Source organism: Lygodium microphyllum, chromosome 13, assembly GCF_053477565.2.
Source record: "Lygodium microphyllum isolate KBCC chromosome 13, Lygodium_microphyllum_v1.1.10, whole genome shotgun sequence".
Taxonomy (NCBI): Eukaryota; Viridiplantae; Streptophyta; class Polypodiopsida; order Schizaeales; family Lygodiaceae; genus Lygodium; species Lygodium microphyllum.
The window spans coordinates 75,488,077-75,501,588 of record NC_141147.1 but is presented as its reverse complement, the minus strand read 5'-3'; the positions used below and the strand labels follow the sequence as shown (position 1 = coordinate 75,501,588).

General features: G+C 42.6%; 1 protein-coding gene across 18 annotated transcripts in view; it reads right to left on the bottom strand.

Moving 5' to 3' along the window:
* Positions 1-13,015, bottom strand: part of LOC148026783 (pre-mRNA-processing protein 40A-like) — a 136,833-nt gene extending 123,818 nt beyond the window's left edge. For 14 of the 18 annotated variants that reach the window (XR_015692899.1, XR_015692902.1, XR_015692900.1 and 11 more), the window contains exon 1: positions 12,803-13,014. Coding sequence is in view for 14 of the 18 variants with exons in the window: in XM_087691300.1 (XP_087547426.1) it covers positions 12,803-12,869 (67 nt within the window). In the remaining 4 variants the exon portion in view is untranslated. Of the gene's footprint in view, positions 1-12,802 lie in introns of all 18 variants that reach the window. The other 4 variants (XM_087691310.1, XM_087691313.1, XM_087691312.1 and 1 more) reach the window with 2 other exon arrangements.
* Between the last annotated feature and the right edge of the window lie 497 nt (positions 13,016-13,512).

The window sequence follows — 13,512 nt, the reverse complement described above, 5'->3', positions numbered from 1 at the left end:
CTTGGCATCAATTGTCAGTATTTGGGCTATTTTTGACATTCTCTAATACCATGTCAGGATATACGACGATGCAGGAAGAATAGGGTTTGCGGGGAGAAACACAGTGCGTACGGCAAACACTAAGAGCAAATAGAAACTCGAAAATACAAGAGAACAAGATGATGAAGCACTGAATCATGCTATGTGAAGAAAAGCTAATATAGTGGAGCCGAAGCTCAAAAGATGATTGCATTGTCTTGTCTAAATCAAGCGACATCACCTATAGGGAATTTGCACAATGAAGGGAGTAAAACGCAATCTGCTGGGTAGTGGGCTATCAAAGTAATCACTAGAGATTGCATTGTCTTGTCTAAATCAAGCAACATCTGTTGAGATATCGAGCTCCACTCGTGATACGCCAGGGTGACCGTTGTGTATTTATGTCACCGACTTGTCAGTTGCAGACGCGGTTGGTACACCGCCCATGAATAATAGCTACATGATAGCTATCCTTATCTACACTAGTTCGTGGCTCAGTTAGTATGCCACCTTAGTTAGTTGAGTTTGGTTTGAGACCCATATATAGGGTTCTTCTATTTCTTTGTATTTGAGTTCTTTTTGGCTTACACAACTAAGAAGAGGAAAACTGTTTTCAGCCTCCACCCTTGTGTGTATTCCCCCATTGTGCAAGCAAGAAAGCTTCAAGTGAGACTCCTTCCTTTCTCTCCCACAATCTTGACATGGTATCAGAGCCTTGTTCGTGGTAAGGAGCTCAAAAAAGCAAGCCAAGCTCGCGGTGTTCTGGTAAGAGGAGCAGTGTTGCTTTCATTTTCTGTTTTGGGAGCAGATCTCTGCAGGTAGCACAGCCGGAAATTGCAAGAGTGCATTGTCTCAGGTTGAGACGCCCTTCGCGGTGAAGCAAGAGGGCAGTATATGCTGCGGGAGATGGTTTTAGCTCTCGGCGACCCTGCTTTTTTGATTTGAGGCCATTTCGGGGCCTGTTTTGGAGGCGGAAGTTTTCTGCACACACTCAAGAAAAAGCCCAATTTTATGCTGTGCAGCCACTGTTCTACAGGTCGGTGAAAAGTTACTGTAGAAATTGCATCGTATACTTATGTGCAGAGACATTGGGAGTTACAGAATCATCCTTGGTTCCTGTTTATGCAAAATCGTCACTAGAAAGTGACTGTGTGGTCAAATACCACTTTCGCCAGTTTTGCACATTTACCCTTGTGAGGCTAAAGCTGTGTTCTTTGCAGTGACAGAACTTTTTGCAGTATTCTGTAATGGCGTCTGATTCTCTCTCACAAATTGTCACTGAAAAGCTTGACAAGAACAACTTCCAGGCATGGAAGTTTAGAATGACGAATTTCCTTATGGGAAAAGGATATTGGGAATTTGTTGCAGGAAATGAAGAAAAACCAGTTCTTCCTGATGTTTCCAATCAACAGCAAATGCAGGCATTCAAAGCATGGCATGAGAGAGCCAGGAAAGTTATGTACTGGCTGTCTATCAGCATTTCAGACTCTATGATTGTGCATATTCAGGATGCAAGCACGCCAAAGGAGGCATGGGATACTCTGTCAAAGATGTATAGCACAAATACGCAAGCCAGGAAAATGCAGCTCAAGCAAGAGTTCCACAATGTGCAAAGAGAAAATATGAGCATCAATGACTACCACATGAAGGTGAAGAAGATTGCAGATGCACTTGCTTCCATTGGGTCGCCAGTGGAAGATGATGATTTAGTTTCTGTGACCTTGAATGGTCTAGGAAAGGATTATGCACAGTTTCGAACATCCATTTCTGTCCGTGAAAGATTTCCTGATTTTGAGGAGTTGATTGCTCTTCTAATTTCTGAGGAGCAGAGAAATGGTGGTGCATCTTCTTCAGGAGGAACTTCAAAAGAAGCTGTCTTCTACTCAAATGCTGGAAGAGGTAGAGGCAGAGGTAGAGGAGGCCGATTTGGAGGCCGTGGTAGAAATCAGAATATGCAGCAAACTCAAGAAAACCAGTCCTATGGAGGAGGACGTGGTAACTCTAGAGGCAGGGGGAGCCAAAGAGGTCGTGGTGGATGGCAAAGAGGTCAAAATGCAAACAGTAATGTTGAATGCTACTACTGTGGTAAAATGGGTCATATGGCTAAAGACTGCTATAAAAAGCAGAATGACATCATGAATGCAAAACTGCAACAAGGAAATTATGCATCTTCTAGTAGACAGGGTGATGACAGAAATGAGCATTTGTTCATGGTACAGCACATGAACAATTCTGTGACAAGTGCAGAAGAAAGCAATGATGTATGGTATGTTGACTCAGGTGCATCAAACCACATGACAGGTCATGCAGAATGGATGGAGGATGCAAGGAAAATGGAAAAACCACGATTTGTGGAGACTGGTGATGATACTGCACATCCTATTGTGCAGATTGGAAAAATTCCCTTGTCTATGCAGGATGGGAAAAAGAAATACCTGTCCGATGTATTTCATGTCCCGAATATCACCAAGAATCTGGTTTCTGTTGGTCAAATGGTTGAGCAGGGCTTGCAGGTCAGATTTAATCCTCATGGATGCTTTGTTGAGGATATGAAAAATAAAGGTCGCTTGATAGCAAAAGGAAAGAAGAAGGGCAGAATGTTTACATTGGATGCAGACATGTCTGAATTGAGTGCAGCAATGTTTGCACATGGGACCGGTGTAGTTGCAGATATTGATATCTGGCATAAACGCATTGGTCATGTTAATGTACAGCGACTTAAATCAATGCAGGCCCAAAACATTGTTGCAGGATTGCCTAAATTCAAGGTTGCAGAAATGCATAAGGTATGTGAAGCCTGTCAGTTTGGAAAACAGACAAGGAAACCATTTCCTACACATGTTCAAGAGAGTAAGAAGCCATTGGAATTAATCCACTCTGATGTGTGGACTACTAAAACTGCATCTCTTGGAGGCTGTCATTATTTTGTTAGTTTTATTGATGACTATAGCAGAAAAGTTTGGGTGTATTTTATGAAAAAGAAAAGTGAAGTTTTTGGGCATTTCAAAACTCTTAAAGCTATGGTTGAAAAAGAAACAGGCCTGCAAATAAAATGTCTAAGGTCAGATGGAGGGGGAGAGTACCTCTCAAATGAGTTTGCAAGGTTCCTGCAGGAGCATGGCATAAAGCAGCAATATTCATGCAGTCATACCCCACAACAAAATGGAATTGCAGAAAGGAAAAACATGCATATTGGAGAGGTATCTCGTGCCATGCTCAATGAAAAAGACCTGCCAGATTTTTATTGGGCTGAAACAGTTGCTACAGCAGTCTATATAATGAACAGGACTCCCACTGCAGCAATACATGGGGTGACTCCAGAGGAGAGGTATACTGGTAGGAAACCAGATATTTCTCATTTGAAAATTTTTTGTTGCATTGTCTATGTACATGTGCCAGATGAGTTGAGATCCAAGTTGGATCCAAAAGCTGAGAAGTGCATCTTTATTGGTTACTCTCTGCAGCAAAAAGGGTATAGATGCTATAACCCTTCTACTCGTAAGTTTACAGTGAGCAGAGATGTTTTTGATGAGATGAGTAGCTGGTATAAACCAATAAATGTAATTGATGATGTAGATGCACAAAATGGTAATGCTGCACAGAATTCACAGCAACAGTCACAAAATATTAGTGGACCTGGAGCACCCTCTAGCAGTGGTTCACATTCTTCACCATGGACAGGTAGATTGAGATCAGGAGAATCTTCTCAAAGCAATGCAGATAGTGGTATGCAGGTATCACGAAAAGGAAAAGAGAAGGTTGATCAGCCCATGTTTGATGTGAATGCAGGTCACTCTTATGTGGATGGTGAATCCAGTGGCTCAGAACAGAGCATTGATGATGAGTTGGGCATTCCTTCTATTGTTACACCTGGAGTAAGGAAAACCAGGGATGTTTTGAGAGCACCTGGGAGTGAACCTACTTTGCGCAGGTCTACGAGAGCTAGGTATCCTGTGGATAGGCTGAAATATGATGGATTTACAACCATTCACTATGCATATATGGTCAAAGTGATACATGAACCAGAACCCACTTCTTTTGAGCAAGCCATGGGAAAAGAAAAATGGGAGAAAGCCATGGATGAAGAAATAGATGCCTTGGAAGCAAATGCTACATGGGAATTGGTACCTTTGCCTAAAGGTAAGAATGCAATTGGCTGTAAGTGGGTTTATAAAGTGAAGCACAATGCAGATGGTTCTGTGAACAGATACAAGGCAAGATTAGTAGTCAAGGGGTATGCACAAACATATGGCATTGACTATGAAGAAACATTCAGTCCGGTTGCAAGGATGGCAACCGTAAGAGCAGTCATTGCTATGGCTGCATCAAAGGAATGGTCTTTACATCAAATGGATGTAAAGAATGCCTTCTTGCATGGTGACTTGCAAGAAGAGGTCTATATGGAGCAGCCACCAGGTTATGTGCATGATGTTCATCCTGAGTTTGTTTGCAGGTTGAAGAAAGCCTTGTATGGCTTGAAGCAAGCACCTAGAGCATGGTCTGACAAGATAGAACAGTATCTTGTCACTATTGGCTTTCAGATTTCCAAGGCATATTTCTCACTTTATGTGAGAAAAACAGAGAAAGGTATTATGCTACTTGTCATTTATGTTGATGATTTGATTATGACAGGTGACAGTGATGAAGATATCCTTCATGTGAAAATGCTATTGAAGCAGAAGTTTGAGATGAAGGATTTGGGAGAGCTGCGTTATTTCTTGGGCATTGAGGTGATTAGATCACCAAGTGGGATACAGCTCTTGCAGAGGCAGTATGGATTGGACATGCTGTCCAAATATGGGATGACAGGCTGTAAGCCTATTTCAGTTCCTTTGGAGCAGAATGTGAAGCTGAGCGCAGATGCAGGTGAGCTTCTGGAAGACCCTACTATGTACAGACGCATAGTAGGAAGTTTGATTTATATGACTATTACCAGGCCAGATTTGAGCTATGCTGTTGGATTGGTAAGTCAGTTTATGCAGGCTCCAAGGAAACCGCATTTGGATGCGGCTAGACGCATACTCAGGTATGTGAAGTCCACATTGCAGTATGGACTATTTTATGAGACTGGGGTTCAGATACAGTTGCATGGATACACTGATGCTGATTGGGCTGGTAGCATTTCTGATAGACGATCTACCAGTGGATATGTGTTCTCTTTCGGGAGTGCTGCAGTCACTTGGAGCAGCAAGAAACAGCCTACAGTTGCCTTGTCGAGCACAGAGGCTGAGTACAGGGGTGCAGCAATGGCTGCATGTGAGGTAGCTTGGTTGCATAAGCTACTTTATGATATGCATCAGTCTACAGATGGGCCAGTTGTCATTTATTGTGACAACATGAGTAGTATACACTTGGCAAATAACCCAGTCTATCATGCTAGAACAAAGCACATTGAGGTGCATTATCACTATGTGCGAGAGAGGGTTTTACTAGGTCTTATTGATCTAGTTTATGTCAGCACAGAGGATCAGGTAGCTGACATATTCACAAAGGCATTGGGCGCAGAGAAGCTGCGCAAGTTCAGAGACCTGCTTGGTGTGCAGGAATTGGGATTGAGCTCGAGGGGGAGTGTTGAGATATCGAGCTCCACTCGTGATACGCCAGGGTGACCGTTGTGTATTTATGTCACCGACTTGTCAGTTGCAGACGCGGTTGGTACACCGCCCATGAATAATAGCTACATGATAGCTATCCTTATCTACACTAGTTCGTGGCTCAGTTAGTATGCCACCTTAGTTAGTTGAGTTTGGTTTGAGACCCATATAAAGGGTTCTTCTATTTCTTTGTATTTGAGTTCTTTTTGGCTTACACAACTAAGAAGAGGAAAACTGTTTTCAGCCTCCACCCTTGTGTGTATTCCCCCATTGTGCAAGCAAGAAAGCTTCAAGTGAGACTCCTTCCTTTCTCTCCCACAATCTTGACAACATCACCTATAGGAAATTTGCACAGTGAAGGGAGTAAAACGCAATCCACTGGGTAGTGGGCTATCAAAGTAATCACTAGAAGGTGAAGGATAATTGTCAAGGGAGTGAACCATAGTCCTTTGATGCCGTTAAGGAGGAACAAGGAAATGACCACATGTCGAAGCGCAATCCTCGCACACCAAGAGGTGGACTAGTGTTACAAGGCCCTGAAATTTTGAGATGCTTTAATCTTGCTGATTACATTTAACTAAGTTATTAATCAAAATGTGCAAGGTTGTTTGACACATGGGATGAACGTGGTAATTATTTCATTGTAACAAGCTAAGGACCCCAAGGATGCAATGGGTGTCAAAGGCAAAAGTTGTGATAATTTATGCTAGCTTGGCTTTGGGGGTCAATTGATCTCAATTTTGGCCCTAGGATAGTTGTTCGGCCAATATGTGTCAATGGTGACACTAGGGACTAGTACTAATTAATTAATTAATGCCAATCTAAGGATCAACAAAGGTTAGGAACCACTCCAGGTTGCCAATGGCCTAGTCAATGTAATTATGGATGGGCACATTTAAATTTTGGGCAAAGTCAGAAGGACTGAAATTAATTTTCAAGATTATTTAATTCTGAAATTTAATTAAATGGCTGGATAATGCTAAAAAATGGGTTTAGAAGGCTAACACTTAGCAAAAATGCCCATGCAAACTAAGAAAACGTTTTTGGGGACTGGTCTCCGCCAATCAATCAGTTTATAGCCTAAGAAAGAGAAAGAGAGAGTTGGTTCATTTTCTGATCGAAGAACACCAATTTACTGCAGAAGACAGCCGTCTAGGGGCCTTAGCAAGCAAGGGACAGCAAGAAGACACCTACCAAGGGCTAACAGTAGCATTGCTAATTAGATGACAGCATTTTGGAGGCGCTTAACAGTAGGTGACTGCATTAGATACAGGCTAGAGTAAGCAGCAAGTAAATTTTAGGGTTTTCTCGCAAAGAAAATTAGATCTCTCTCATCTTGGCCTTTTCTCACCTTCTCTAGTAATTTCTCAAGAAAGTCAAAGTAGCCAGGCATCAAACAAAGGATGCACGTTGGTTGCCTAGTGGCCTATCAAGACTACAGGGGTAATGGTTCTTACCAAGGAAGATTAAGTGATCACCCCCGAGAGGCCAAGGCATCAAGCAAAGGGTGCTCATCGGCTACCCAATGGCCTACCAAGCTTACAAAGGCAAATGAAACCACAATGAACCTTTTTTCTTTTTTTCTCTTTTTTTCAGGGGGGATGTGTGTTTCGCTTAGATATGGTTTGGGGCCTTTCAAGTAACTATGCCTCATGGGGAGAATGAAAGGGGTTGGTGAGATCCAACCATAGTTGCCAAGAGTTTCAAAAATGGTAAAACAGAAACACATTTCGGAGTCACGAAACAGAGTTTCGGCCCTGGTCCGAAATGGCAAAATGAAAAAATGGGAATCCAATAAATATAGGTATAAAAATAAATATATATATAGTTATAAATATAACTAAAAATATATGATGGAGTAACACCGCTTGTTAGTTGAACCTCTCCATCAAAACACTTAAATTCCTCAATAATATAACATTAGAACTTAGAAGAGAATCATAGATTCATACATATGATTAAAAATGTGAAATTAAAACAAATGCACGTTGATTCACTTACTTATCCGGAGACAAGTGTTTCTATCAGGCGCCTCTCCAATCTAATCCATGTACTCGTACAGAAGACCTAGAGTACTACCCTCCATATCAGTGATCCTCAAAACTATGTAAATGGGAGTCAAAAATTTTACCAATGCAACTGCATCCTCCCAATAGGCCTCATCCATGACAATTCTAATAAATGTCAAAGCCTTAGGCTGCTCCCTCTCATCCCTTGCAGCTCACTCTCTGGAGACAATCGTCCTTAAGAGGCCCTGGCAAACTCTAACAAGTCTCTCCACAACAATAAACACGTAACGAAGTGAGTGGCTGATGGCTTTAAAAGATCCAAATCATTATTTGCCCTAAAAATGGTATGCACTCTAGACCTCTTTGTCACAAACTTTACCATGCTTCTCTCTCTCTTGAAGAGGTCATCTATCCATCCAACCTTTTCCAAATCCTCCATGAGTAGATCTAAACAAGATGATACGCATGGAGTCCACATGATCTTAGATAACTCACTCTCTAACAAAGCACCCATAGCCACACAGTTACCGCTATTGTCAATGATGACTTGTACTTAATTCTCTACACCAATCTTCAAAATGGCAACCATGATGTGCCTATAGATATACTCACCTATAATCATTGTCCCTGCTACCGATGCACCCATGGCACACAAGAACATGGTCCCTTTGCAAGAGGGTACCAAGATGTTATACACATTCCTCCTCACATTTGTCCATCCATCACACAAAATAGTGCAACCATACTTCTGCCAAGTAGTCTTCAAATGTCGCATCTCTAGCTCTACAGCTTGTTTCTCTCTAACAAGCTCACGTGTGCGAAAAGCCTCATAAGAGGGGCCCTCCCACTCACATGCAATCTGATTGATGGCCCTAAAGGTCCTTTTCCACCTATTTGTACATGCAACATGGAAACGGATGGCGCACTGTATAAACAATCTCGTGATCTCACAAGTAGCCTCTACCTTTGCTTACTTTTGAAGGGCTGCTGTAATACTTGCCCTTTCCAATGATCCTCTTGCAACTCTTGTTGCCCCAGTGGTACGTGCACCTGCTAACGAGCTACTACTACCTTGCGCACCCCCAAGTTGTGAAAAAAGGGTTCATGAAGCAACTAGACCCTCAACGGAAGCACCTGCACTTGCCTGAGTGGCCTCTGCATCTATATCCATATAGATGTTCGCACTAGCAGAAGCACTACCACCAACATCCATGCACACTCTACCCCTCTTTGGGACACTACCACCTACGTAGGACATACACTTGGCTGTGAAGTATCATCCTCGTGGTGCACTAACCACAAGGTGTTGCCACCTCCAATGCTCTAAACTAGCATACATATCATTAGGCACATCAAGGCAATTATCAATATCCTTACCACTAACACAAGCAAGATGATCCTTCACTCGTGTAACGCTCCCTGTGCATATGACATTGTAATAGTTGCATTCCCACTGCTTCGAGCCACCACTACCTCCATAGTCACTGACCATGCGCGTGTGGCTCCAAAATGTATCCTTCACCATGGTTGTACCTTGCTGGAAACAAGGGAAACCAGCAGTAAAAGTGGGGAAAACTTGCTCAAATCAGTGTGAACAGAAAAGGACAAATAGAGAGGAGGGATTGCTCGCTGGAAACAGTGAAAATCAGCACCAAATCTGAGGGAAAACAACTAGAAATAGTATGGACAGGAAAGGAAAGGGATTGAGCAACTAAAGGATGAGGAATGTAGAGTTTCACAGCTGGGATGTGGAGCAGATAGCAAGTAGGGAGGGTGATCGGATGAGAAAGAGGGTGGACAGCAAGGGAAAGAAGGCGGAATGCTCATGCAAGAAGGCACAGAAAGGTAAAATGTAGTCTGCGACCTGAAACTGGGTCAAAACCCCTACTAGCCGGAATGCCGACTGAAAGGTGTTTCAGGACCAAAAGGTGTTTTGGGACCGAAACATTTCCGTTTCAGGAAACTATGTTTGCAATAGCCATAGCTCTCATATAACAGCCACCAAAATGAGATAGCAACCTCCACTATAACTGCAAAGTTGATTCACGCTCTAGTAACATAGATGTCATAAATTGGAAACCAACGGGAGAGTTAAATGTCTAAACTCATAAGGCATTTGCAACACCATCAAACTTTGGAGGCAATTTGTAGAGAGCAGTCCCCATCAAATGAGCTTTGGGTAGGGCAGATTGCATGTTGCAAAGTTGATCCTGGTTATGTGTCATGCAGAGAATGAATGACCAGATCGTCCCAATCGCCTCAAACTAGATATTCTGCAGCTGTAGAGGGTAACAGCCCTCGTGGCCATCAAAGCCTCGTACACATAATGTGGAGTGTAATGAACAGAGGCATGACAACCAACAAATGTGAACATTCCCTTGGGCGTGTAAGCCAGGCTGAAATAGACGTAGAAAGGATGAAATGCATGCAGTCAAAGGTTGACGCCTGCCAAAAAGAGAAAAGGAAAGCGAGTGCAAAAGAGATGAAAATGTCAACAGTCCAATGTAAATAATGGCTGAGTTGATCAAAATGTAAAGCATAGCAGTCAAAACACAGGGTGCAGCAGTTAAAACGTAGGTTAGACAGGCAACCCAGCAGCCGAAAACTGTCGCCCAACTGTAAGATGGTCCCCCCATGCCAGCTGGATAGGAACAGCAGCAAAATGCAAGGTTTCAGAAGTCGAACAGGGTGATTCAAACCAGAAACAGCAGTCAACAAGCGCAGAGAGCAGAACCAAGACGCTTGGGCTCTGAAACCACGTCAACTAGGCGTGAAGCAATGGAAGCAAAGCCATAAAGCTGCTGTATAAACAGAATACTGAACAAAAGAACAAGAACACATGAACTCGGGAAATGCGATCCATATACCAAAGCACAAAGAGTATGTAAACCACACAGGCTGTGGGCAACCAACCAAGTGCTCCCTGACTCCCTCTCTCCAAAGTCCAGCAAGATGCTGCATGCGTGAATCAATGATAATGAGATAGAGGAGAGGTGGCCTATACATAGGCAGAAATGGGGCAATAAAGAAATCAGGTCAGCCAGGCTGAAATATGCCACCCAATGTAAAATAGAAGTGTCAAAACGCTAAGGCAATAAACTGTCCACACAACGCATGAAATGTATTACACTAAGTTCTAACAATCACATCCTGTGACACTTGGCCTTCATTTGAGACCCTGAATGATTGACACTAAGAACAAGTTATTCTACAAGCACAAGACCTTTGAAAAACAACAAGAAGATACTATTCTCAATGTGACTAGCATTTCCATCATTTAACATTTGACCACACAATATAGTTAGCTCATTCTATAGCCAGCTCACACTCTACTCAAGTTTTTTGGGAAGCAACAAAATAGCAAGGAAAAAAAGGTCAAAATCTTAGTGGGAGACAAAGTCTTATTTCTTGAGTATGAAAAGAGCTTGAAACTCATGAGTATATTAAACAATGTTTTACATGTAGCCTAAGTGGTCCAAGAGCATTGGGGCAATGCTTTAATACAAAAGATGATGAAAGAAGCAAAGGTAACGAATTGGGCCATAGATGGATCATGGTTCACCACACTCCACCTATCCTGAAAGTTTTGGAGAGGCCACCCTTAGCTCCAATCACCATAACCATTGCAATCTTCAAGCTCATAAGTATATTGGGCAATGTTTTACATGTAGCCAAAATCATCACATTAGGAGCATTGGCACAATGCCTTAATGAAAAAGATGATGAAAGAAGCAAAGGTGACAACACCCACACCAAGCACATCTGATCTATCTTGGATTATCAGTGCCACTAAAGTCCTTACCCATATAAACACCTCATTCCACCAAGAATGTACCACATGTTGACCAAATCTTGCAACCCTGGTAAGTAGCTTTACCTTGTGCTTGGCACTACACTGGCCATAGAAGGTTTGGTTTCACAACATTGCAATGATTTGTTAGTCTAGCATACTACTTAGTCATGTTCAATGGCTTAGGCTCAACTTTGCTACCTTCAGCTTGTGTGTCAATCTAGACACAACATTGCACCGAAGATTATTGCATGGTACCTCTAACTGCTTTGAGACAATTTCGTCTCTGCAAACAGCGGTGAGCCATTTTGTAGTTGTTCTTCATTCCCTGCTTCAGCTTTGAGGAGTCTTCTCTGAGCCATGTCCACGGTATATCCGCGACAATACTGTGTCAAACTAGCTAGAATTAAACCACCACCTTACTCTAAACATCTTGGTATAATATCCACATGGACTGCAATACATAACCTGGACCTCCTAGTCAACTTCCACACGGGTTGAAATGGATGAGCCTGACAATAAGTAGCTTTAATCCCCATGGCTGTGATTTATATCCCTGCACAAAGGTTGATGACAAATAGCACTAGCATGAATTTCAGCCCTCCTACTCCATTCTAAAGATTCAAGCAATCATTCAGCTCACTAAGATAATCCTTCTGTATAAGGACAGTCTCAGGGAGGGCTAGAGAAATACACTTCTTCCACACAGCCAAGTCAAGAACTTAAGTCTCTTTGCACATTCACCAGTCACCCAACCACATGCCCTGCCCAGTGCAGCAGTGCACCTGAGGCATGATGAGCACAGCAGTTGCATGAAGCAGAACTCCAAGCATCCAGATCCTCCCCCTTAGTATGCAACCAATATCATCAAAAACACTAATCTCACAACAACGGCATTGCACAGAGGACATAAATATTGCACGCATCCAGCTCATTCCTGATTGACACTATCTGACCGGCCAAAATTGAGTAACAAAGGATATCCCACTGTGAAGCCGTGACAAAGGTCGATTTCTCAGTCGATCAGCCTACTGTCATTTAACCATTCCATCAGCCTACTGTCATTTCACCATTGCAGACATACATGTAATACAACATTAGCAAACTACTGATGCCAAGAAATCCAATTTTTTAAAATTAAATCTCATGAATTTATCTAAACCATCAGAGCTTCATGTCAAAATGAACTGAAGCTGGCATTTCCAATTGCAGCCTGTTACACTGGTTCAAAAGGGGCCAGGCACCAAAAGTTAGTTTCCAAGAAGAAAGAAAGGGGAGGGACCGCTCAGAAAAGCTGATCGCGTCCTAGTTTGATCCAACTCAACAGGAAATACACACAAAACTGGGGCCGGGGGGGGGGGGGGGGAGAGATAAAGGGAACGACTTCCAACCTTTGAGCCAGGCAGGGGCAGTGATTCCGGCAGAAGGAGGTGGAGGAGGAGGCGGCAGGCCCGCCATAGCCAATAAACCCTATCAAGCTCCCCTCGCCGTCTGATTTTACTGATTTTATGCGCTTCGCCCTCGTTCTGTTCATCAACTGTCGTGCTTTGCTCTGTGAGACACACAGAGGGAAGAGAGAGGGGTTTAGTAATAACACCTAAGGCTTTCAATTATTCATTTTTCTTGGCATAAGATGGCATTGTAAGTTTTGTGATAAAGCACCTATCTTTTGCAATTAATTGGCCTTCCAATTGTTCTTTTTAGCATTGGCTTGTATGGACTATAGCAATTTTCCAAAATGGACATGGTATAGTAATCTTTAAAGGCAAAATTTACCGCTACTTGTGTAGCACTTCTAGGTCTTTTTCTTTTCGGGGCTTGAAATTAGCACCATTTTTTTTTAAACCAGTACATGGCGTGTGAAGAAATTGTAGTGTTTATGGTAGTCGAGAAAGCAAAATGTACAACAAGCATGAATAGTGAATCAACTTAGGAGTCAAAGAATGAATGAAATGATGAATAGTATAGAATGATGGTACAATGGGGCATGAGGCCTCCATGTCTTCAAAACTAGAGCTAAGGTGTGAGTCACACAGTCTAGAGTTGACTGATGACTCAAGATGGCCACACTGTCTTCATTGATCGCATTACCAACACCTAT